Source organism: Cygnus olor, chromosome 20 (genome assembly GCF_009769625.2).
Source record: "Cygnus olor isolate bCygOlo1 chromosome 20, bCygOlo1.pri.v2, whole genome shotgun sequence".
NCBI classification, from domain to species: Eukaryota; Metazoa; Chordata; class Aves; order Anseriformes; family Anatidae; genus Cygnus; species Cygnus olor.
The window spans coordinates 8,252,708-8,278,116 of NC_049188.1; the positions used below are offsets into that span (position 1 = coordinate 8,252,708).

Below are 25,409 nucleotides of genomic sequence, written 5' to 3' on the forward strand. Positions count from 1 at the left end.
TCTGATCGCTGAGGCCAGCAGGATACGTGCTCTGTGCTGGGCTGTGGCGTAGGCTCCCAGGGGAGGTGTGTAGCAATCCGCATCGGCGAGTGATTTAAAGTTACACCTGGAGAGCACAGAGCAGGAAACAATCCTGCCTGGTGCCTGTGGGGATGGACGTGAATTTCCAGGGTTGATTTTTTGGCTGGGCAAAATGTATTCGCTTGCACTTACCGTGCACGTGCACTGAATTTCTGCCTCCACCGTTTTCCTTTTCGTTTCGGTGCCTGGTTTTAAGATGCATCTCCCAGGGGAAGGTAAGCTCTCAGGAGGTTTCCCCCTTCCTTCTGATCCTGACATTCCCTTTTTTTTCCAGGATGCCCTTTGCAGCGCGCCTCCAACCTGCTGTCTCTGCGGCCACACTCCCAGCCCTGTGCAGCGGGTGGAAGTGCCTGTGCCCGCTGGTGTCCCTGCCCGGGCCAAACACCCCGTGCAGCCCCTCCGGGGTGCCCGGCTCTGCCCGGCACCGGCTCCTTCCCCAGAGGCGAGGTGTTGGTGGGGAGGGGGCCGGCTGCACTCAGCCCCTTGCAGCACAGTGCCTCCATTGTTAGGGTGCTTCTCAGCATTTCCATTACGAAAACCGGTCCCAGCAGCACTGCGTTGTTTGAAAAGCTGCTGCTTTGGGGATTTTTTGAAGTACATCAAGGGGCTTTTAAGAACACACAACTCCTGGGTGTCTGCAGCATGGCGGTGACGACTGTCGTGCTTGTCAGCTGTGGGTTTGCAGCCCTTTTTCCTGTGGTCAGCACATTCTTTGCTGTCAGCAACGAAGTCGGGAGCTGGTCTGATAACGGGTGATGCTCCCGAAGCCTGGGGGGCTGTGAGGCGTGGGGAAACCCCTCGCCTGGAACAGTGAACGAAAGCAAAGAGCCAGGTGGGAGGCTGGATGATGGTGACCCGCTCGTTTTCCTTCCAGGGGGCACTCCAGGTGTGACGTGGCCGTGTTCTGGGTGCTCGCCGGTCTGAACCACGCTGGATTTGCAGGGTGCCCGAAGTGGGGCTTCAAAGTGTTAGCGAGGAAAGGAAAAGCGAGCAGAAAAGCACGTGGTGGTGTCAGAGTCGGTCGTCGACGGCAGGTGTGGAGGAAGATGGTGGTGAAAACGTGCTTCCACCTGGGATGGAAGGAGGGAGGCAGAATTCGCGAAAGCAGTTCCGTAGCTGCGTGAGGCTTCCGAATCCGAAAAGCCGTACGTCTCCTGCAAGAGGCTTGTGTTTATTTCTTGGAATCCAGAGTTCGCGGAGCATGTGCTGGCCATGCAAAAATCTCAGCTTTGCCATAAATTTGCGTTTTGGCAGTGCTTGTCAAAATGCCATATTATCCAGGTAGGAATAGATAGGGGATTAAAGCAGAATCCTTCGCTATTTATGGCCTCCCTTTGGGGACGCGCTGCAGTATTCTTTTGAATTGAATGAAAGGTAACCGCAACAACCCGCTGCCTTCGCTGCGCGTGCTAAATCTTCTCCGTGGCCCTCCTTAGACCTGCAGAGGGGGAAGGGGGATGCTTTGGCGATTTCAGCCCGCAGACCTGCAATAGCATTGTTCAGACTCCAGCAATCCACCACCTGCTGACTCCCTGGGAGGTGTGAGATGTGGAGCGCAGTTCAGAACGGAGTTTGGGACGTGTACCTATTTTTTTCACTAATGGGCTGGGTTTAAGTCCCTTGCTCTTTTTGTAAGCATGTCCAGGCTTGGAAGAGGTTTTGTGCTGTGCTTAGAAGCACCTTTCGGTAGAAGTTTCTAAGTCTTTCCCCGTCATTTCTTTGTAAATTCGGATCTCGTGTACCTGGGGCTCTGCTGGGGCGGAGGTGTGGGCTGGGACCCAGCGTGCCAGGGGGTCTGGGAGCATCGAGTGGAGCTGCTGGCTCCCGGTGCCTGTCGGGGAGCAAGAGGTGACCCCAGAACGCTTTTCTCCACCTCTTGGTTGAAGTCGGGAATCCGAAGCATCGTGCATTTGTGCACAGAGCGTAAGCTTCCAGTCTGCAATGGTGCCCCATGGAGAGAGCCCTGCTGGAGGAGACCAAGCAGACAGGGCCAGCAGTGGCTGAGCTTTGTCCTGCGTGTCCGTTTGTCCCTGCAGCCGGGTCAGTGCAGGGGGACCTCTTGTCCCGGCGAGCGGTGCCGCCAGTGAGCTGGCAGCTGGGCCCCCCGACACCGCCTCACAAAACCGCGACGCGCAGAGCAGCGCCACCGGCTTCGCAAACTGTTTCCGAGTAGGAGTTGAGTTCTGCAAACCAGCCGGCTCCATTCGGGTTGCTCCGGGAATTTCCTGGGTTTGGGTGTTTATACAAACTGCCGAGCCCAACGCAGCCCCTGGGGCACGCGTCTGCCAGGGAGCCAGAGCCCGCTCGCTGCCTGCTGCAGGGCAGGTGGGAGCGATGCTGCAGCGACTGCGAAACGCTGGTGCCTCTCGCAGAGCTCCTTTGCTTTTTGCTCAGGAGAAGCGGGTTCAGCCACGTGGGGGGAGCACACCCCACTTCCCCCGCACCCTTCGTGCCGTGGTCTGTTTGTCTGCACTCGCTGAGAAACAGCAAAAATCAGGAGTGTCCGGATGGCCGGCGCACTCGTTCTCCTTCACATGCCTGTTTAATTGGATAATACGCTTGGCCTTGCCTTTCTGTTTACCTTAGGGTTTGTTATGACAAAGAAGATGGATTTTTCCTGGCTCTCGCATTTACAGTATGTAAACCAACAGGATGCAGCACACGGCTCAGCGCACCGAGTCCGCCGCGATGGGGGACTTTGGGAAGTTTCCGCTGCGTTCCTTTGTCGGTGTTTACTCATCGCTGTGTGCCTGTGGTTTGCGTTACACCTCCGCAGCTGGGCAGCACGGCTCCTCTCACGTCCCCAGCCGCTCGCTAGCGCTCACGGGGTTGTTCCAGATTATTTTTTATCTAGAAGGGGGCGCATCTAGGAGAGGAGATGCAGCTAGACCTTTGAAATCTGTCGGGTTCACCTCTGGACGTGGTGAGTTCTCGGAGACGATGGGTTTGTCTGCATCTTCAGTGGTGTTCGTTCTCCGCTTTTAGTCCAAACAAATTGTCCCCCCAATCTCAGGGTGGTTTTTGTACAGGCTTTTCCTTGTTGTTCACTTGAGTCTTGGGTTTCTGAGCCCTTACACCTAGGGAACTGCTTTTTTCCCCTCCCCTGTACCTCTTAGCTCTTGGGTGATTTTTGTTAGTTTATCAATGCTGGCTTGTCAGTAGAGACTTGGAATAAAAGTCTTTGTGCTGTGCTGCTTAGTTGGCTGTATAAACATGAAAGTACCAGGTTTTTAACTGGCTTGCTCACATGGCTTTTCTCTGCAAAGCTTTAGCCAAAACACCTTGCTAGATAAAAGGGATGCTGAGAAAGACCAGGTCACTAACGGATTGCCTGAGAAGGAGGATAACATTGATCTTTGTTTTAGTTTTACTTTTATTTCTTGTAACTTCTCAGTAAGAGCAGGGAATGAGGATAAATTGTTCTCATCTCTCAGTGGTCAGAGATTAAGATGGATGAGGCGCTGGGCTGCCTGGCAGAAGCAGTTGAAGAGGAGCCCAGCTGCATCCCACCTCCCTCGCGTCTTAGGTGGCGTTGCCTCCTGGCAGCCTTGGTCTCAGCCACAGGGCACAGAGGTGGTCAGTGGGCTGGGGGCTCGTCCCCAACGCCCACCCAGGGCAGGGGACACGGGAGGACGGAGGCTTGCCTGTCCTCGGGCTGCTTAACACCGCTGCTCGTCCTTACGCTGGAAGGAAGGGGTCCGCTCGGGCAGCCGGACCGTGACAACGGCGTTGTGCCCGTCCGGGTGCTTACTGACATGAGGTGAGCCTTACTCCTCTCATCCAGGCCTCGTTTTTTAAGGCTGTATGTTGTGTCCTGCAGAAAGCCGCAGCAGAAACAGACGCACCCCAGGCTTTGTGCCGGGCTCGCAGCCTCTTGGGGTGGAAGAACGCAACCAGTCGCTACTGCAAACCCGTGCCACCAGCACAGCTAGAGATCTTTTGTGCCTCTTCAGCATTTGCCAGGGAGAGAGAAGTTTGCGCAGCTGTTGGGTAGCTGTTTTTGAAGAAGTTACAACTCAGCATCTCTTTGATCTGGCTCCTCGTGGCTTGCCAGCTCCGCCTGCACGTTGCTGCATCAGTCCCCCCCCCCTTCCTGGCCATCCTTCGGTGCCGCTGGGCTGCGGATGCGCTGCGGGGGGAGGAAAGCATCCCAAGCATCGCCTTCACCGGGAGGTACGTGTGCACTCGGGCATTTCCTGTGCTGCACATTTAACTCGAATTCTGCTCAATTGCTTGTTTTAATGGCTGAGCACGGTCGCTGCAGAGCCCTGCCTGAGCGCGATGCTGTTTAACAGCAATGTAGCTCCAGGCCCAAACAAGTTTTGTGCTTCCTGCTTCGCAGGCGCCCTTCCCCGAGCTCCTCTTTAAATATCTGAGCCGGCGACTTGTTGCCTTGAGTTCGCTGAGCTCTTTGAACTGGGATAAATGAGAGGCTCTGGGGATGAGGCCTTTGATCAGGCGCTCACCTCTCACCTCTTAGGGCAAGGCTTTGAGTCAGGTGAGGGATTAAATGCACAAAGTTTGGTGCCCCTCGGGTCACGTCCTGATCAGCCTGCAGAAGCTGCCTGCTGTTTGCAGAGGCTGGCTAAGATCTGAGAAAGCAGTTTTAGACCTGAGCATCACCCCATGCAATGTGAGGGTAAAGAAGGGGCAGAGCAGGCTTTGGGTAAGAAGCGATGCTGTGTTTGGGTTCAGGCTCGAGGATTTCAGGTTCTTCACTTGCGCGTCGTTGTGCAAGGTTTCACAGAACTGGGATGTGTCTCATCTGCATCCCAGATTTGAACCTCCGGGGAGAAGTTTCTCAGGACTCTTCGGATACCATTCAGCGTGCTTTAGGTGGGCAGCACAGGAAGGGGCTTCGCTGCTGGGAAAGGCGATTTTCAGGCTGGCACCTGTGGGATGAAAGCCAGCGCTCGGGTCAACGTGGTGCGTCTGTAGTATGGGGACGTGCCGTGGCATCGTCGCACTTGTAGGCATTTAACAAATTCTGGTTTTAAAGAGGGGCTCAGCTGATCGCCAAGAGCAAACACGCAGCTGAAGATGCGAGACCCTTGGGTACGGGGAAACGGCTGTGCCGGAGCCCCAGCATTTTGTCCCGTTTGTGAGGACAAGGCCCTGTTTGAGGTGAGGGGGAAGGCGTTGTCTGGAGAACCGATGATGGAGTTCACTGGTACCCACGTGCAGTCAGGATTCACTTCGCATCGCACTTAGCGAGCTGTTGTGCTGAAATGCAGAGGAGCTGGGGCAGGGCCGGCTCTCAGCCGTCCGTCAGCAGTGCTCAGCCCGGCTCTGGATAAATTGTTCCTTGCCTGCCGGCTTGTGCAAGCAAGTCCTCCCTGTCCTGCCTCTTGGATCAGCCTCTTGCAGATGATTGAGAGATTCCTGGCACCGATTTCTTTGCGCAATGCTCTCTTAATGTTGTTATTTCGTTAATGAGCCTCTGAAGAGGCCTTATTGGAAGGTGCTGGCTCGCTGTCGGTGCCGGCTGGGGAAGTTGCGGGTCTCTCATGTTTTGCTTAGCAAGCCTGGGCTCAGTTAATGAGAGGAAGCGCATTTCCCATCCTGGAGAGACGCTCGGCTTGCACCCGATGCGTGGGGCTCCTCAGGGATGCTGTAACAGCAGGACTTGAATCGTGAAGCATCAAGAGACTTCCCTACAGAAACACATTACCGGTTTTTACTGTCACTGCTGCTGCTGGAGTAGCCCCTGGCTGCCTGCCTTTGTAGTGTCACTGAGAGAGGACAGAGGCTCGGAGAAGCCACGTGGCGAAACAGGGCTCAAAGGGACCTCTCAGTGGTGTTTATTTTCTGAAGATCAGAACTGGAAGCAGACTTGGAGCTTTGGCAAGGCAGAGGCCTTTCTGACAGCCTGACTCTCAAGGCTGGCTTACCAGTGAGAACCAGTAAGCCCCAGCATCAGCTTGTTCCCTGAATGCAGCCTGACATGTCTCACTATTTCACAGTCCTTGGTGGTTACAGGGTGGTGTTTTATGATGACGGGCAGCCTGGGGTCCCAACCTCGTTTAATCTGCTGCTGACACCGCTGCTGCGGTGACGTTTTGTTGGGGCGTGTGGCAGGTCGCGTGGGGATGCACCCAGAGCACTTCATCTTCCGGAGTCCCCAGTGGCACTGGAGAGGGTGGGAGCCCGATCTGAAGCCCGGGAGCCCCTCGGCCGATTCCCAGGACCGGAAACTCACCTTTTTCTGGAAGCACTGCTTGGACACTCGGCCCACGTGGCAGCGTTCGGTCGAGGGCAGGCGTCCCCCTCGGGCTCACCCCGTTGCTGGGCTCCCTCTGCAGCCACGCCGGAGCTCGGAGGTGAAGATGTGGCACTGCAGCAGCTGCCAGACCACAAGCCTTCAGGTCTGAGGATTTCTGTCTCCTTCAAGGGCCGCTATCAGACTCTTGTTCTGTGCAGGATCGGGGCGAGCGCAGCGGGCGGCCGTAGCCAGGTCCGGCGGTACGCGTGCCCCGGGGTGCGGTGGCGGGGCGGCTGTCCTGCGCTTCCTGCCCTTTGATGTGCTCTGTGTGCGTAATGAGCATCTGCCCCCTAAGAGAAAACAGATTGGAGTTACAAATTTGAAAAAAAAAGAGGGAGCAGTTTTGCTTAATCATTTTCACACAGATCCACAGGCGTTTCTCTGAGAGCGAGCAGCATCTGGTTCAAGAGCAGTCTTGGCTGCTTTGAACTCTTGTGCAGCTTCTGCAGTCTCAGGCAGAGCCTGATGTTCCAGATGCTGTTCCCAGCAAGCAGATCAACGACATGCTTATTCAGATTTTTCAGCTTTTTAAAGAAGGAAAAAAGTAGATTATACTTTTTAAGATCATCTTAAGTATCAGGAATCTGCCAGCCTTTTTTCCCCCTCTTTTCAGAGGGGATGACTGCAGATGATTTCCCTATTTCTAAACGCCATTCAGGAAGCAGCAGGAAGCAAGCTGTCTTCCTCGATACGCTCCTGGTCCCTCCAGGTCCTTGTCGTTGCCAGAAATAGAGGAATTCTTGCACCAAACGAATAGAAAGAATTCATTTCAAGGAGAAGGGACTTAATGCAGTGATGCCCCTTTGTGCAGCCTGCTGAGCAGGCTGTCCTCGTGCGTGCTTTCTGCGTGTCTGCAAACTCGTTTGTATACGTGGGAAACTCACCGAGCAACAGGGAAGATGCAGGAAAGCTCCTGGGATTTACGTCCGCTGAACGCCCAGCCTGGTCAGCTGCCGGTACGAGTTGACACAGCTGCCAAGACTGCTGCGTGTTGGGATCTGCCAGAGCCAGGTTTGCTGTTTACCTGCTTCCCATCTACAGGGCTGTCGGTGCTGCCAGCCTCTGGGAGCCTCGCGGTGTTTGGTGCGTTGTTTCTGACGTGGAGAGGTCCTCAGAAACGCTTGCCTAAGTCCCCGGACTTGGCAGGAGCTCCCCTGGCATCTCCACGGCGAGTCCCCTGGGAATGTCTGTCACCACCGACCTGCTCATTTGTCTCTGCCTTGGCTGAGAAGCTCTAACCCATGAGATCACAGCTGCTGGATTTTCCTTGGGACGCCGCAGGCTGTGCCAGGCCCCAGACGTACCCTTGGGGTGTCCTGGAGCGAAGGCTTCAGATTTCTGCCAGTAAAAGCCAGAGGCCAAGAGAAGCACCCGTGCTTTGTCCTGCTGCGGAGAGGAGTCCTGGGGTCGCAGCCAGGGTTTGGTGTTCAGAGGTGTGGTCGGGTAGGTGGTGCCGACGAATTTTCGCCTGTTCGAGGTCTGATCCCAATGTCTGATCCCACGTGAGATACGGAACAAAATTCCACCAAATAAACGGAAATTAAGCCGCGGGTTTTGTTCTCATTAGTGTAAAATCCTAAGATCTGGTGTTTGCGATGCCTCTAAAACAGAAGGAGAATTAACTCGTGGAGAATGGAACCAGAGGATACTTAAAAGGCAAATTGTTCACATACTTTCTTTAAAATTTGCATGAGTGTAGTAAAAGGTCATCAGCAACTGCCGAATCTGCTCCTCAGATCCTCGCCTGCTGGCGGCTGATTGCAAGAGCCTGTTGCTAAGTGTTCCTGGAAACGGAATAAAGATGAAGCCAGATAATTGAACAAGAAGGAGGGAGAGGGAAAAAGCTTGGAGCTAATAGTCTAACTGCAGAGCTGCCAAATGAGATGAATATGTTGGAGTTTGACTCTGTGGCTGCATCTAATCAGCTCTGACTGAGGGGTGGAGAGGGGGTGACCAGCCCGAAACTTGACGGCAGATCCTTGGAGGAAGCCGCTGGGACGCAAGCAGATGACTTGCTTGTGTTTCCTGTAGCTCGTCCAACTCCGAGCACGCTGCTTCCTGGCACTGAGTTTGGAGGAGGAGGAAGCTCAACACGCTCTGAAGATGGCTTGCGTTATTTCCACGTATAAAAGCACTGTTCCTGCAGCGTGCATTTCGTTAGCCTGGGACCTCGATCCAGACAATCAGTAATCACAAAACCCAATGGGGCGAAGCAGGAACCCAAACAAATCCACAGCTTGAGCCGGAAAGCCCCCAGCTCCAGGTGACCCCGAGGGGTTTTCTGCCACTGTTGGAACAGGCTCCCTCTCGATCTGAGGGTTGGGCTGTGTTGAAAAGTGCAAACTATTCGAGATTCCTGCGTCGCCCGGTTTGTCTCAAGGCAGTTCCTTCACCTCGTCTCCGGCCGGCTCTGTGGCTCGCCCTGTCTTTGTGGCCAAGGCTGTGCCAGGACAAGGCACGCTCGTGTTCCACAAATGAATGGGAATTTGTAGCTGGGGATTTCCTCCCAAATCGCTCAGCACTGTCCTCCAGCCCCTCTCATCTCCCTCCGTTGGGTCTGCAGCCTGGTGGGCAGCTCGGTGGCGAGGGACGGCGTCTGCTCGAGCTCCGGGGCGGTGCCGTGGACGTGCTGAGCCTTTGTAGCTTTGCGGAGAGCTCCGTGACTTAGCTCGTTTTGTTCACTGCGAATGGAATAAAACCCCGGTGCAGCTCATGTTTATTGCCGAAAAGACAAGGAAACCAAACTTCCTGAGCTGCGGTATTTGTCTAGTCGAAGCTTTTGTGAAAATCCAAGACTTTCTCTTTCGCTGTCTCCACAGATCGATTTCCTGGAAACAGTTTCAGTAACCATTTCTGCAGTGATTTTTATCATCCCAAAGCATTTTACAAGCTCTGAATATAGTAACAGCTGAAAGTCAGCCACATCTGAGGAAGGCTGCTGCCAGTGCACAGCAGCGTTGGGCAGTTTATAAAGGAACACATGCTCGGCTCTTTCTTGTGCACAGAATCCTCTTTATTTCCAAGAAGCCAAGGCTGTGCTCTGCCGTTCAGCCCGCAGCACCTCCGGGTTCAAAGCTGATCCACGGCAGAGCGGCGACGGGCAGGCTCTGCACGGGGAAACCTCTGCTTCCCAGCCTCCAGCTGGCTCTGGCTGTCGGAGGAGGTAATGAATACTCTGCATCTTATCTGACATTTTGACTGCCCCCGTGGGATTCGCGTTGTCATCGGTTCCTGGAAGCGGCGTCTCGTTGATGGCGGGTCGCTGCGGCTGCTTTCGCACCGGGCCGTGTCTCCGTTTGAAATAGCAGCCCGGGGACAGGGAGGCTGCTCGGCGGGGTCGGTGGTGGCCTCCCAGATGTCACATCGTGTCTGAACGCTGACTGATGGACTCCCGCTGCTCTCAGAAACCGTATATCTAGTGACTTCTGTGAGTCGAGTCAGGATGTAGCTGGAGCTTTTGACCCTTCTCCTGATTTATCACCACCCTCTTTTTTTTTTTTTTTTTTTTAATTGCTTCAGCAGTTGCAAAACGTCGCTCAAGGCTTAAAATGAAGATGGGGCCACCCTGACCTACCAACAATGGATGTGGGGTTGTGGACCCCACTGCTGGGCACTGCCCGAGGGGCCTGGGTCCGTGCGTGTGGGCAGCTCAGCCAGGCGCCCAGCTCTGCTCCATCCTCGTCCCGCGTTGTTTCCCTGTCACTCGCTCTTAATCCTGTAAAGAGCTAGAAGAGAGTGCAGTGAGCCTGTCCATAAGGGAGCAGCCACATGAGGAGAGGGTTTCTCTCATCTCCCATACTGGCTTTTGCTGCTGTTTTGGTGTTGGCTTCCTTGGAGCCGTGTTTAGGGTTATTCAGGTCTGGTTTTTAACATGTGCAGTCGATTAATTGCTAATGCTGGACTCGCAGTTGCATTTTCATATTTAGACGTCACTCCCATTGGGTTTCCATTTCCAGCCCGCAGCCTTGCTGAGGAAGGACTGAGTTTCGGTTTGGGACGCAGGAGGAAGAGGGGAGCACGGCAACGTGGCGTGGCGGGCCCTGAGCTGCCGCTGCCTTCAGGCGATGAGAAGCCCCCGGGTATCCCGGTGCTGTCATGGGGGGGAACCGCTCCCACAGCGGTGTTTGGGAGCCCATGGGGCTGCTTAATTCGAGCAGACTGAGATCAGAGTGTGGTTACAGAGTGAGTCTCTTGGGCCGTAAAACCCCATTGAGCCATGAGAGCTCGGTGCCAGTTCTGCACGCAGACCCCAGCGCTGCTCAGGTCAGCTGGGGCTGTGAGAACGCGCAGGGCTGCGGTAAGTCCCTTCCTAGCTCTGCCGCTGCGTAGCCTTTGCGTGAAAAGGCTCCTTGGGTTGCTCGCCGGGAGCGCTGCCAGCCTTGGAGTCAGTGCTGGCATCCCTGGGAGGCTGGGGTGGACGTGGCTGCAGAGGGGGCCGGCCCGGCGTGCTGTAACCATCCACCCTCTCCTACATCCACCTGCAGGAAAGTAATCGCTTTTAGTAGCGTGAGGGTTTGTAATTACATAAGTGCTTTGTTTTGTGCAAGGAATGAGCAGGTTTCCCATCCCCTGGATGTGCTCACAGCGTCAGCAGCAGTGGGCAGATGCCTTGGTGGTTTTACAAGGGTCTCCAGTGATGCTCGGTGCTAAAATAACTGCAGACTGCTCGTCTGTACTAAGCTTAACGGTGTCTGAGGAGCTTCTAAGTTTCTACATGGTTTTTGAATTGGAAAGGAAGAAACTAAGACATTTGAGCAAAGTGACAGCTAGGTGGGCACCAAAACTTCATGCAAGCGATTGCCAGTTCTGTCTGTCCAAGCTGCGGTGAGCTTCCACGCCGCTCGAGTCTCCTTGCCTTTGGATTTCTGAAGATGTTACATGAGTTGGCTGAATGCGCTAATTTTTATTATATTTGAAATGTGACTTCATTTGCTTAGGGCATACGTATACTGCTGACATCCTCAGTGTTACACTTTTTTAAAGCCATATATGTGTATATTTAAATGAAAACAAGTCTAAAATAACTTTCAGCTCACTCTTTGGCTAGATATTAGCATGGGTGAAGATGCTAGCGAAACACTCCATATCTTGCTTTGGCAGCATCCTCGTTCTGCAGAGGCCGTGGGATTGGGGCGGTGGTGGAGGCCAGTCCGCGGGACGTTGTGGTGCTTGGGGCGCTCACTGCCCACCAGGCCCCCGCGGCTGGGGCGTCCTGAAGCCCTCGCTGCCCCTGGGTTCACTGCAGTCCTAACAAATACCCTATTGTCTTCTCAGCGAGGGTGTTTTTAGTTGTTTTTTATCTGATTGTGTAAGGTTCCCTTTTGGATTAACCACTGAAAACAAAACAGAAACCACCAATACCTCATTGTGTGTATTAAACAAAACAAAACAAAAAAATCCCCATTTCCCTGCAGATTTAAAAGGCTTTTGTGTTCGGTGGGAACTCTGTCTAAACATGGGGCTTTTCAAACGAGTTTCTTTCTTAGTGATCTGGGATTGCGAGGCGTTTGACCTCGAGATTACTATCAGCACTGGATGCTGGCTACCTTCAAGCGAACGGTAGCAGCGAAAGCAAACGTGGCCGATAGGAAATCCGCGCTGCAGCAGTGAGGTAACTCTGGCAGCCAGCCCGCTTCGGATGACAGATGAGACTTGGGACCAGGAGAGACCCTGAACTTCGATTCAACGTCCCAGACTACCACCCCACTTCTTGCCTTTCCTCTAAATAGATGGAAAAATATTCCTTCCCCATAGAGAGAGAGAAATTATTATTTTTTCTTATTACCTTAGTGTTTACATAGCTGTTTCTTACTCAGTGGTAGTCATTTGCGGGCATAATTTATAGGGGCCACGTATGATACACTTCTACATGTGTCTTGAATTTTTCCCACAAACACTTGAACTCCCTCCATCCTCACTGCTTTTTATGTGTTTGTCTTGCTGTCTTACCTCCAGAGCTCTGGTAAGGGGACGACTGAGTGCAGGCAGAGCAGGGCTTTACCAGCAGCTGTGTCCCACGAAGCAGCGACACGCAGACCCTTTGGGTTCCAGTCCTGGCACACGGCTTGGGAGGGGGTGATGGGTGGCTCAGTCTTCATCCTCAGTCAGGTTTTGATTTTGTGGCTGATTAGCTGGTGTTGGTAAATGCCAGAAATGATGCTGGTGCTTCCCATCGGGGTGTATCTGCCTGCTGGAGGCAGCCCCTGAAGTGGTGCGGTGCCTACGTACTGCACACCTGGGTGCTGAGGGATCCTCTCACCGCTCGGGCTGGTGGAGGGGACTTGAATCAGGTGAGCTGCTTGAAAACTGCGCTGGGACCTCCCCGAAGACCCTGAACAATTATTTGTGACAAACAGGTAACAGAAGGTGGGTTACAGGTGCTGACAGGCCTCCTGGGTCCCGCACCCATCTCTGCTGTGGGTTTCTGCGTGAGCCCCAGGCCTCTGTTGTCCTGTGGGTAAGGGGAAATCACTTAACCCAAAGCGGAACTGCGGGATTGTTTATAAAGTGTCTTCAGAGGCTTACGTATAAATGGCCTTTTAAGAGGTAAACCAAGTCATGTGCTTGGAGAAAAAAGGGCATTTCTCAGGAATGCGTGGAGGTTTATTTCCTAGTGCTGGCTGTGACTCTGTCCCTAAATTCTGCATCGTCTTCAGGCTGTTCAGAACAACTGAGGATCACCTGGAAAAAGGGGCTTTATAAAGGACATATTCTGTATCACTGACAGACCAGCCTGTCTGTAGCATCCTCCCTACGTGATTTGCTGCCTGTGCTGTTACCTGGGTGCTGAGACAGACGCTGCTTTGCCCCGATCCTCGGCTGCAGTGGAGCCGCCAGCCCAGCACATGCGAGGCAGGCCCGCCACCTCCGCCTCCTGCGCCAGGCCCCGGGGCTCTGCTCGCCATAGATCATGTTAACCGCCCTTAAGTCCTGCTCAAATTAAATGTTTTCATATCAGATGTGGGTTGCGGAAGATCCAGTCTGTCAGCCTGAATGTGTGTCAGGAGGAAATAAGGCAGCTTGTGCTCCGAGTCTGGCGTGCGCGCCAGGGCCTGGCAGCCATATGCTTTGCTGCCCCGAAATAAAATGCTCAGCTCGCGGTCGCCTTGCCTGCTTAATCCTTTAAATCGCAGGGAGCAGTAATTGGGGCACTTCATCAGGAGAATAAACGTGCTGTCACCTTGGTGGGGGACAGCAGGGTGACAGAGGGTCCGGGTGGAGTCGCGGTGCAAATCCTAATGGGATTTAATATGGAGAAAGAAAAACACTTGGTTGTGGGATGAGGCCGACAGGGCTGTGGTGGGGACAGAGCCTGTGTACCCCTGTTCCTATTCCCCTTACTGGTACCAGTGGTGCTGGAGCTGGTGCGCAGCATGACTGGGAGACGGGTGATAAGAGAGGGAAATGGCGTCCTGGGAGCAGGGGACTGTGCTGGCCCCGGTCCCCTCGTTTGAGGACTTTGGCTGCGAAGCTCCTTGGAAATACATAAAGAGCAGTCCTCCGCTGGCAGGGGCTTTGCCAGAAAACCCTACTGAGAGGGTTTCCTTCTGCTTCGCCTCCAAAGCATTTGTCCTTGTGTGCGGCGGGGCAGAACAAAAGCCCCGGCCGAAAGCGTGGCAGTGCCGGGCTCTCTGGAGCCTGTGAGGGGCACGGGCCCGTGGGCCTGGGTCAGCCCCACAGCAAGGAGGGAGGCAGCTGTGACAAGCGACCTTTGGGGCTTCGTTTTGGGTTTTCTCTTGTACAGCTTAGGCAGTCGGGACGTGGCCACTGGGGGGAAGTGCGTGCGACGGGTTGTTCACAGCAATTGTGTTTACTGCGACTCCAAATCCTCCCTCCTCAGCTTATTAACGGAGCCAGCATCTCTCTCACCATTGTGTTTTGTAATTAGATTTTAATTTCCTTTCAGAGAGAAGCAGCAGCACAACAGGCAGGAATTCACATCAAGCCCGCTCGCTCGGTCTCCTGCACAAGGTCAGACCTTGCAGGCACCAACTGCCCCCAAACTCCCCCCTGTATTGGGCTGGGTTTTGCTCCCTCGCCGTGCCCCGTTCCTGCCGAGGGGTTCCTGTTGCGGGAGGCGAGGGCGGCCTGGAGGGGAGGCCTTCTCCTCAGCTCAGCCTGAATCGCCAGGACAGGCGTTAACTGGATTTAAACCCATGGGGCGAGGGAGCAGCCTGTTGTTCTGCGGCCCTGTGCCTGCTTTTCGCGGAGCCTGGGTGGCCCCTGGCACTTGTAAGCCCTGTCAGGAGCGCTGTGAAAGCTGCGATTTAACATGGGGAGCGAGTGAGGACAGAGGGGTCCCTGCAGCGCGGGGCTGTGAGAGCAGGGCGGTGCGGGTCCCAGCGGCTCGCGGCCTCCCCCGTTCCCCCCTGCTGAAGCAGATTTGCTGGTTATTTTTGTTGGCCACGGGAGCTTCGTGCCCCTTGACTGATGCGTGTTGGTCAGCCTTGCCTCCTGTTCCGTGTGCTTGTGACGGGGCTGCCGTGCCCTGCACTGAGGGAGGAGAGGGGGGAATCCAAACAGGATCAGTCACGGTATCTGCAACAAATAAGAGCTGTGGGAGGGCTGCAAAATGTGCAGAATTAATGCTTCCCTTGCTGCTGGCACGGGCAGGTACCTCTGGAATCCCTCGCTTCTGGATGGAGGCAGCCCCTCATGCAGGGGAGGATGGAGGGGTGGCATCTGTTGCAGTCCCACTTCCCGCAGCGGCGCAGAAACTCAGCTCCTAGGGGAGCGGCCGCTGGCGAGCAAACCTCCCGTGACAGCAACTGCTGCATCCTGCTCCCTTCAGCCACGCTGCGAACAGTTGTGTTTTATCTTTGCCAGCGTTAACCGCTACAGCTCAGGATTTATGCTCGTAAGTTAATGCGACCAGGGCTGATAAATCAATCAGCACGCCCAGAAATAGCGACCCGCAGCTGTTAGGAGAAGGGGTTCCCTTTCCCAGCAGCGCGCTGAGCAGGAGGGGATTTTGTCTGCCCCGGCCGGATTCCAGCCGGTCTTCTGCTGTGCACAGAAAACAATGGTTTGCTGGTGGGGTGGCCTCTAGTTTGACACCTTTATTTGGAAAAATTACTGAAATGTGCCTCGTGGTGAGGTATTCCCAAGTCCTCCAGGGATGCAGGAGTTGGCGCTGGTGCATTGAGCTGCTCACAACCAGCGCGGATGCTTTGTGCTGCTGTAGTGCCTGTGGTCTGGGGCTGCCCGTCACCTGCCGGAGGTGACAGGACGTAATGGAGCTGATAACATCGCTTCTCAGGTCCCAGATGGTTAGGACCCTCAGACCTCAAATAATAAATGGTTATTCTAAAGCCTTTTGCAGCTGCTTGTGGATGGAGTCGCAGAGAAACCCAGGGCTGTGGTTTCCAGCTCCTCCAGCACGGCATGGCGATGCTTTGCGTTATGAATAAGGTTACCAGAGGAATCTGGTGACTCTGTTTTTTCCACTGGACTTCTTGACTTAACCACCTGCACAGGAGCCAGATTGGTTTCTGTAAAGCCAATCAGCCTACATGGCATCTTGAGAGGGGCTGCGTTTCCCCACTCCTTCTCCAGCAGGCGGTTGGGGTTGAGTGTCGAATTCAGCAGGCGTGCACCGTGATCAGGACTGAAGAGCACTCAGAGAGCATCAGCTGATTTGGGGCTGAATAGTCTGTAGATTATTTCCACATCTGTGTTAGCTTTGGCTTGATCCCGCAGATTTGCAACAGCTGTTGGGAAGCAGAGCAGAGATCCCCTCTTTAAATGGATGATCAAATCCTCTGAGTGTGGAGTGTGTTATTTCTATGTCATCCTCTTCAAGACAGGAAAAACAGCTTTGGAAAGTTGCTGAGGCAGCACTCAGCTCTGCTGCCCGAGCTATCATCCGATCTTCCTGTGGTTTCAGAGCGAGTCGTAATTTGTGTTCCACATCCCACGCCTAGCCCGACATGCGGTCCTCGGAGAGGTGTGCGTCTGCGTGCGTTTGCTCAGGTACCTGCACAACCGCTGCCTTTTTTCTCTTGGGCTCGCCTTCTTGAGCATTGCTGGTGTCCTGTGTGGTGCTTGGAGAGTGGCCGGATTCCTCCCTTCCCGTGTGCCACCCTTGAGGACTTAGCCGAGTGTTGGGCAGGACCTTGCCAAGCGCCGCATGGTGACTGTACGGGGGTGCGCCCAAGCGTTGGCTTCGCGTCTCGCTTGCTCCTTGCACCCCAAGCTTTGCTGGTGCTGAGGAGTTGATGTTGTGGTTGGCTTTCGTAGTACGTAACATCTTGCAGCCCTTGTCACCTTTCAGCACAGCGCCACGGCCGGCTGACACCACAGAGGCAAACCTGGCCGAGCAGGGAGCTCAGGCTTCTTTCCTGATTGCGTGAGTGAAAATCCTCAGCTTTGTGCTCCGAGGACACCTAACTGGTAGAGTAACTTACTGAGAGGTGGTCCTTTTGTTCAGAGGCTTTACCTGGAGGTTGGGTGTCTTTATTGGAAGCTGCAGCTTGACCACAAAAGAGTGGCTTGGTGTGGGAATCCTCGAGGGGAGATATCCAGGGCTGCTTTATCCAAAAGCCCTGCTAAAGGGTCTCTTGTAAGAAGCTCACTGAGTTTTTGTTGTGTAAGGCATCTAAATGCTGCCAGCGTACCTCAAGTATCTTTTGTAGCATGGTTATTCCATTAAGATATTAACAAATAGATTTCTGGGACTAACAAAATGTTTAAAATTCTGGTTCAAGGGCAAAAGCAGAGGTGGCAGCGGGCGCCTCCAACACAACGCTGAGCAGTCTCCTCCTTAAAGCGTGCTTGGAGGGAGAATAATGAACGGGTGTGTGAATTCCATAAATACTAGTAAATACAGGAGAAAGTCACGAAGCCCAGTTCCTACCAAGGTTGTGTTCCTCCTGGTCAGACCTGCAGGAACAGGAGCCATTGGGTTCGCTCCTCAGTAGTGCCTGATGTGCTTTGGAAAGCCGAGCCTGGAGGAAGGGGCCCTCGCCGCGGGACTGGTGGTAAATCTTGGCGCTCGTCCTTCGGCGCATGCGTTTCTCATTTCCAATCAGCTTTCGTAATGCACAGGAGAATCATCGAGTCAAACTGCTCTGACTTTAAACAGCGCGTTCGTGTGCTTTCTGATACAGACATCAAAATTAATGTGGTTAGTGCTTCAAGACCACCAATTTGCAATTCAAGCCTTTTATAACCAGCCTTAAAATGGCAACCCAATTCAGGTTGTCTTGCAGGCAATTGTCGCGTTTGTTCATCCGTGTCGTGTGATGGTGTAAATGACGGCCCCGGCAGTATCTGCAGCTGAGCGCCTTCCGTCAAGGGGATGATCTCCGAGAATCAGCGCAGTGCTTTTTAGCAACCTGAAGTGCTCCAACCTCCTGGATCTCCACATCGAGGCAGGGAGCAGGGTGCTATTACAGGTTTTCATCCCCCACTTGAAGCTGTTCGGGACATTGGTGTGGTTTCAAATTGCTGCAGATAGTTAGCACTGCTCAGCATGGACGAAGCTCTGAAACGTTTGGGGCGGCCCAGGATTGCTGCGTGGTGGTGTCGAGAGACGTGCGATAGTTGCGGCTTTTGTGCAGATGCAAGGTAAAACCTTTTATCCCCTGCTCTGGGCTGCCCCAGCCCCATTCCTTCGAGGCAGCGAGCTGATTTTGCCTGCTTGGCTGTGATGTGCAGTCCTTGCCGGCTCCCTCAGCCAAGCTGAACTGCTACAAAACGCCGCGGTGCCCTACGGGGAGCTGCTTTCCATATACAAAGGGCTTGGCGAAATGAAGTGAAATGTAAGCAACTATTTAAGGAGAACTATCCAATTGCTAGCTGTAATTTCCCCTTTGTTTGCAGCACCCTCTTAAGTGCTTGTGATCCTTATAAAGAGCTTTTCCCCACCCTTTAAACTTCACAGAACTGGGGTTTACCTTCTGTGGTTTGACCACACTCAGTGCAAGGGGGCTGTTTTGCATTTAGTCTGATTTTTGTTCTTTTTTATGCCCAGGGCCATTTGGTTTGTGAATCAGCATTATGAATGAGTTGATATGTCCCAAGAAATGTGTCTGTCAGAAACCTAATGCTGGTGGGTAGAGCGCAAAACCCAGTCATTCTCCAGGTCCTAGTAGCTGGAGATCAATTGCGTCTTCCTAGATCAGTGTTAACACTTTCCTTTAGACCCAAGAGGATTTTGAGTACACCGCATTGGAAGTAGGTTAACTGTTGTAACTCACCCAGGTATCTTTTATAAAGAGATGTTAAAAAAAGTATTTAATATAGTGCCATCGAAACCTCAATGTGGGTGCAACTTTTCCCCTTCACCAGATCTCTGGAGAGTGTGCAGAGAGGTCAGGTTGCTTTGCCTGAACGCCGCATCCCTTTCATGCACTCATGTGTCTTGTTCCCAAAATCATCTATATCTTAAGAAATGGGATTGCCTCTGTTTGGAAGCTAGAGACAGCGATCTGCAGCATTGTGGCCTCTTTGGGAGATGTGGGTCCATTTTCCATGTAAGATGCTGAAGTAAGCAGCAGCACGCGTGGTGAGGGTTTCTCCAGGCCTGATGCAGTGTCGGGTGATGCCAGTGCAGTGTCACTACCTGTGGCGTTTGGTGGGACTTGAAATGGTCTCTGCAGTTCTCCCATTGCTGGTTTTTGTTCCCTGCTGGCCCATGCCAGTGGTGTAAATCTCGGGAGCCTCTGGGCTTTGCAGAGCACTGCCTGATGCTAGGGGAAGGGAGTGATTCATTTCCTTCCCCTCGGGCACCGTGCTACGGTTTAGATTTATTCAGGAGTTTGATAGTTCACTGCTCAGCCAAAATGACCAGGAAACAGCAAAATCTAGCCCAGGACGTGCAGCACGAGACCGTTACCGCATGCAGGGCTTTTGTTCGTGGCCGGCGGAGGACTGCGGTGAGGCTGGCAGTGCGTTACAGATGAGCTGTGCCGTGCAGCCCCCAGGCCGATGCCAAACCTATTAAGCAGCTCCCGGGAACAAAACTGGGAAGCCCCAATTGCAGAAGAGTCGTGTTTCTGTGTTTTGGCCTTGTTTTGAGCGTGGCTGTGTCTTGGCAGGGATTGTTAAGTTTGTTTAATGAACATCGAAATGGGAGAGGAGGAAGCAGCCAGGGAAGCATTACAAATTGCTTCAGAGCAGTGGCATTAAAAGCATTTGTGCTTACCATGTCTTCTAAACAAAGACCTCAAAGTACAGAACAGGGCTGGTAAGTATTAGCCCCATCTTACTTGCAAAGAGGCAGATGTGGTCGGAGGAGAAGCCCTTTACCTACGCCCCTGTGCAAGCCTGCAGCAGGAGGGAGACGGCGCGGTCGTGGCTCCCGGCACTTTTCACCCAGCCCGCGGTGCTGAGGGATGGCAGGATGGGGCACGGCTCTGCAGGAGCTGGAAGGACAGGCTGTGCCAGGGGCCACGGAGAGACGCTTCCAAATATATTGCTGAAGCATCAGCTCCATCTCTTTGCTTACCTCTGACCTCTTGTCTGAAAGATGCTAATGCCCCGAGATCTTCCCGTTCATGCTGCCAAGCTTACCTTTCTTCCTCTCCCTTCCTGATCTCTTTTACAGCTGAAGCTGTGGAACAAGTACAGAGTCTCCAACATTCCTTCCCTGATATTTATCGATGCTTCCACCGGGAAGGTGGTTTGCAGGAACGGCCTCCTGGTAATCCGCGATGACCCAGAAGGTAAGACCTGGAGTCCTATGTGCCCTGGAAACACTGGCATGCAATTGCCTTGCTATTTTGGTTCATTCAGAATTGCGTTGGAGGTTTAAAAAGAAACAAAAAAAAAAAAGAAAAAAAGGAAACAACTATTGTCATACTCAACTAATCGAGGCACTGTATTATTTTCAGTGTAACATTTTCTGCATCGTTCCTGCCAGATCTTGTGTTTTGGTTTTGCTTGTTGAAGAGAACAAAGACTTCCCCTCCAGGATTTTTGTCTGAAGTGCTAATGAGGAAAAATTTAGACTAAGTGAAACATGAAGTTTAGATTTTCCGTGATGGAGGTGCATGGCTAGACAGACCGAGCGCCCAGACTTTCCATACCTTGGGAGCCAAATCTTTCCAAAATACAGGGTGGGCGCTTATCATTGACACCAGAGCTTTGGTAGGGTAGTGAATTCCCCGTTATTTACAAACAAGACAGAAAAATGTCACCATTCTCAGTTTGTGAAGGTGGGTTGGGAGTTAATATTAAATCCATCTTCTTCAAATTTGCAAAAATGTGCATCAGATGTGCAGGATGTGTGCCCTCACTCCCAGATTCTGCAAGCCTGACGTTCAGCTGTTAACCTGACCAGTCGAACGTGTTACCTCACATGACAGCCATCATTTCTCCATGCAGTAGATATTGAACGTGGTGGCCGGTGGCAGAAACTGTGCAGCAAGTACCAGTTGTGGCCTGAGCCATCTGTGATGTTTCCTCATCTCTGGCTCGATGGCTGGATCGATTGCCGTGGGAGCTGGCAGCAGATGATTTGGAGCACGTGTGTTTGCGTGTGCACACGTGCTTTCTTCGGGGTGCAGAGGATTAGTTTATGTTCTACAAGTCCCTGCGTCCAACTTCAGAAAAAAACAGCCCAGTGATATGGGTAATCGATACGATTAAAGCCCTAAATACAGAGGAATGAGGGCTGTGAGGATGTGTCCTGCACCATCTGCTTCCCTGTTTGCGTGGAAAGGCAGCTGGTCGGGAGGCAGGGTGGGTGTGAGGCCTGGAATCGGCAAAGCAGCTTTATCTGGAAGGGGCAAACAGTCTGACTGCATTCCTGAGCACGTACCACCTTGCCCCTGTTATTAAAGCAAACACTGTGGATAAGGCAAAGATGCATTATCGGGCACAAAACCAGAGCAGGCTTCATCAAGCAGAAGTTGCTCTGACTTGGGCAAGGATGCAGAGGTACCTGTGAAAAAGAGGTGGCCCCGGGTGTGATGCTGAGCTTGGGGGAGGGTCGTGGTGGTGCCCAGGCAGCTGAGCAGCTCTGCATCCCCCTCAGATGGGGATGAACCTTGGCAGGATGCCTCAGATAGCATCCCACATATCTGTTAAAGGCAGATTTTTATTTTTTTTTAGTGGAACTTTTCGAAACTGTAAATGCTGCGTGTCTGTCTTGCTATTTTGTGGAGTGATTTTTTTTTTTTTTCCACCCTCATCCCAACCTCCTCTAGGTCTGGAGTTCCCCTGGGGGCCAAAACCCTTCAGTGAAGTTGTTGCCGGGCCTCTGCTAAGGAACAATGGCCAGACGCTAGACAGCAGCGCCCTGGAGGGCTCTCACGTTGGGGTCTACTTCTCCGCACACTGGGTGAGTGGTTTGTGCTCTGCAGAGCAACTGCAGTGAGCTCAGGGCAGACTTGGAGCTCTGGGCATCCCTTTTGCAGCCCTCAGGCAAGGTGAAGGGTGAAGACCTCGGGCTGGTTGGTGTTTAAGCAGTTAAGATGTCCTGGTCCTTTTGGGAGAAGCCAGCAGCATTGCAGTTGCGGGTCACCCTCAGCTGACCCTTCAGAAGGGAAAGAATTTTTAGATTTTAAAAGTGGGAGAGGTTTCCTTGGCAATTTAAGCAGTCAGTGACCTCTTACCATAAGCACCGGCCACTTTCAAGGCTGCTTCCTGGCTCCAGAAGAGAAGAGATCGTGTCTGGCTTTCAGGGATGGCCAGATCGTCTAGACCTGCTGGGGTGCGAGCCTGGCCCCGTGAACGAGGTGGGAGACAGCGTCCTCACGTGCGTGTTGTTTTGCAGTGCCCACCCTGCCGAAGCCTCACGAGGGTCCTGGTGGAGTCCTACCGGAAAATCAAGGAGGCGGGCCAGAAGTTTGAGATCCTCTTCGTTAGTGCAGACAGGTAACGGAGCGGTAACGCTTGGTGCAGGCAGAGCTGACCGCCCCACGGCAACCAGTCTTGGAGGGTTTGAAATATCAGAAAAAAAATGCAGTGCAGACCCCTTCTTGAGGGACTGAGGGCTTTTAGTCTGGCTCTCCCCAGGTTTATGCCTCCTAGCAGCCCTCGCCTGGTGGGTTTGATGAAATGGAGCAAGGCCCTTGCTGGCCAGGTTTTTAACGAGGAAAAGGGAAAGTAGTGTGGCAGGGAGAGGGGCTGCACTCAGGATCCCCTGTGCTGTTCCCGTTGCACAGGTCAGAGGACTCCTTCAAGCAGTATTTCAGCGAGATGCCCTGGGTAGCGGTCCCGTATGCTGATGAGGCCAGACGATCACGCCTGAATCGACTCTACGGCATACAAGGTAGGAAAGGCCCCTGCGGCTCTCCTTTCTGCTGCTTTTGTTGAATATTTGTGATGTCTCCTCTTGTTTAACTAAAACAAGAAAACAGCAAAGCAAAGCACAGTGCCCCAGGCAGAGCTGCCTCATGTTTCTGCTCTCCACAAACTCACATTCCTACCACCTGCCAGGCAGGCTGTTAGTTGAAACAGGACTTCCATAAACAACCTAATTCTTCCTGGAAACTTGGAAGCTGTTTTTGGCTTGGATGTTTTTTGCCTAATTGCTGAGTTATTTATTTTGCTTTTTCTTGAAGGTTTAAATTTCATTTTCTTGCTGTTTTATGTAACGCAAAGGCAGGCGATCATTCTCTGCAGAGGCTGAGGAAGATGGCATCTGGTTTATGTTAGTAACATGAATTACAGAGGAGCGCATGTTTGATGTAAACCATGGCTTTGCCTTTACTGTATGTGTCAGTGCCAGAATCCAGCAGCCTCGGCTGCACGGAGGGGCAGGGGAGAGGCTCACTCTGTCTGGGTGTTTTCAAAGTGTCCTGAATATGATAAAAGCTCCCAGCAGCCCTCCTGGGGACCAGTGCATTGTTCACGCAGGCCCAAGCTGCACAGCAGAGACACGCAAGGTAAATAGCTGTCGAGGAAGCCTTCCACGTATACACAGAGTTTCTACCTGCGGTTAAGGGACTGGAAGATAAAGAGCTGCTGGTCTTGCTGCAGTGTGTGCGTTTCTCAAATGTTTCAGTGCAACGCCGGTGAGCGGGACAGAGGAGCAGGAGTGTTGCCAAAGGTGCCCCAGGGCCTGGGGACCCTCCCGGTGGTCCCACCCTTCTCTATTTGCCTGTATTGCTTTTGCAAAGCCTCATCAGCAGAAGGGTCCCGGAGTGACCAAACCCTTGAGCGTTTAGTTCAGGTTATTCATCCGCGTTGACTTAACTGGGGTAGTTTTGCTGATATGAGCATTTGGCTGAAGCCCAGTGGGCAGGGGAAATAATCCTCCTTGGAACCCTCCCCGAACACCCCTTCTGGGGTGAGCTCAGGTGCCATCGCTGCGCTCTGTTCTCTGACCTCAAACCAAGAATAACTGTTAGGAAGCTTTAAATAGCCATCAGTTTGCTTCTTAATTACCTTCCCATGAGGCAAAAGCTTTCCAAATCCATCTGTCTTTTTCCCGGCCCGCTCACAAACCTCTCCAGTGCCGGTTTCGGCTGAGCTCTGCAGGACTGCTGCCAGTTTCACTGGGACTTTCTGTAAATAAGGTGTCCAGACACGGATACTTCAGCACTGAGTGTGCTGTAGCCAGGGAAACAGTGACAACAGCTTTCCCTTTAACTCCAGCCGCTGTCTCCTTAAATGTCTCTCTTTGTTGTGTGCTGACCCGAAAATGTAAATATTTGCTATTCCCCTGTGCCCTGCTCCCTTCCTCGCCGGCACAGCTCCCATATTACCCCTCTGGTTCTGCACGGCAGGGGTGCTTTTCCAGGGACACTGACCCTGGGATCTGGGCATGTTTGACTGCAAGCCCTGCTTCACTGTCACGGTTTTCCCATGCAGTAGGAACCTCTCTGCAAGGACAAAGCGCGACGCACAGAGTCACTTTGAAACACGGAAGGGGACCGGTTCCTACCCTGTGCACTGGGAGAGGAGGGAAGGAGGCTTTGGGGGGAACCTTGTGCTGCTTCCTGGGGGCTCTGGGTGGTTGTTTATCCCTGCACAGGCAATGACTCCTCATCTTCTGCTGATTTTGGAGTGATTGTGGGAGCGCAGCAGCAGGCAGGTGCCTGCCGGTTTGCAGTCTGGGCTGCCGCAGCATGCTGCCACGCTGGCCGTGTCCAAAGCTTTCTGCAAGCAGAGCTATATGTCACGGGCTCGTCTCATCACCACTGGTGGTTATTCCACCTAAATGAAAAATCAGCTGCATGTAATCTGATCTGCCTTTCCTCAAACGGGTGGCTCTCATGCTGCCAAACATCATCTAAGCCCTCTGTAACTGCACCTCTGGGTGCCCCCTTTGGAGCTGCAACTCCATGCCAGCAGCGGCGTGTAACCTGTTAAACGTCCAAGTGACCATCGTGGTGGTTTCACACAGCGCTGGGTTTTCAGATCGGTGTTACTGATCTCATCTCCGGTCGTCTTTGCCTGATGCAAAGAAACAACTTCCTGCAGTTCCTCTCTTCTGTCTTTTTAATGGCCGTGCTAACTTTGTCTTTTTCCTGAACCTCCAGTAAAACTTAAAAATGCTACTGTTCACCTCCAGCATCCCTCGGTTTATTTGTTGCTGTGCTTCTGGTTTTGCTCTTCGAGTGCCTGCTTGGCTTTCCCTGTTTCCTGCGAAACTTGGACAACGCCGCGCTGCTCCCCGGAGCTGCCTTTGTTCTCGGTCCTCGCGCCGCGCGTCCGTGCAGCCCTGCCTTCCCTGTTGGCCTCCTGCGCCGGGCAGCCTCTGCGCAGGAGCACGTGCCTTGGGTTGTGCCTGCAGGGTGGGTTTTCCTCTCATTTTTGTAAGGCTGGCGGAGCTTTTCCGGGAGCTGGGACAACAAAAGAACTTGTCTTCCTGCACAGCGCTAAGCTGCTGAGCGGGGAAAGCAGCAAGACGGTCAGACCTCGTGTTGGTTTAGTCCTCCGTTGGCCCCTACAGCATTCAAAACCTTAGTGTAAGACGTCAGTTGAGTTATTGGCCTTTATTTGGGTTTGCTTGAATGCCTCTATTCATAACCCCGTGCAGTCAGTGGGCTGTGCCATACCCACCTATATTAAATTGCCGCTGGGTGCAGCACTATCTTGAGAGAGAGTCGTTTCTTGTGTCGTGGCTGCTTGGAAATAATTCTCCATTGTGTGCGCTGCTCCTGGGCTGCGT

General features: G+C 53.1%; 1 protein-coding gene and 1 long non-coding RNA gene across 4 annotated transcripts in view; one reads left to right on the plus strand and one right to left on the minus strand.

Moving 5' to 3' along the window:
* The window catches only part of NXN (nucleoredoxin), a 56,834-nt gene that overhangs the window by 18,757 nt on the left and 12,668 nt on the right, over nt 1-25,409 (plus strand). The window contains exons 1-5 of one of the 3 annotated variants that reach the window (XM_040532330.1): nt 3,871-4,254; nt 19,893-20,010; nt 21,496-21,629; nt 22,065-22,165; nt 22,456-22,562. In XM_040532330.1, the coding sequence (XP_040388264.1) occupies nt 3,886-4,254; nt 19,893-20,010; nt 21,496-21,629; nt 22,065-22,165; nt 22,456-22,562 (829 nt within the window). In that variant the 5' untranslated portion in view covers nt 3,871-3,885. Of the gene's footprint in view, nt 1-3,870; nt 4,255-10,462; nt 10,526-19,892; nt 20,011-21,495; nt 21,630-22,064; nt 22,166-22,455; nt 22,563-25,409 lie in introns of those variants that run through there. The other 2 variants (XM_040532332.1, XM_040532331.1) reach the window with 2 other exon arrangements.
* On the minus strand, nt 6,035-10,313 carry LOC121057747. The gene is made up of 2 exons (XR_005813940.1): nt 7,228-10,313; nt 6,035-6,633 (listed from the first exon to the last, which is right to left on the minus strand). It is a non-coding gene; the product is annotated as an uncharacterized LOC121057747 (long non-coding RNA).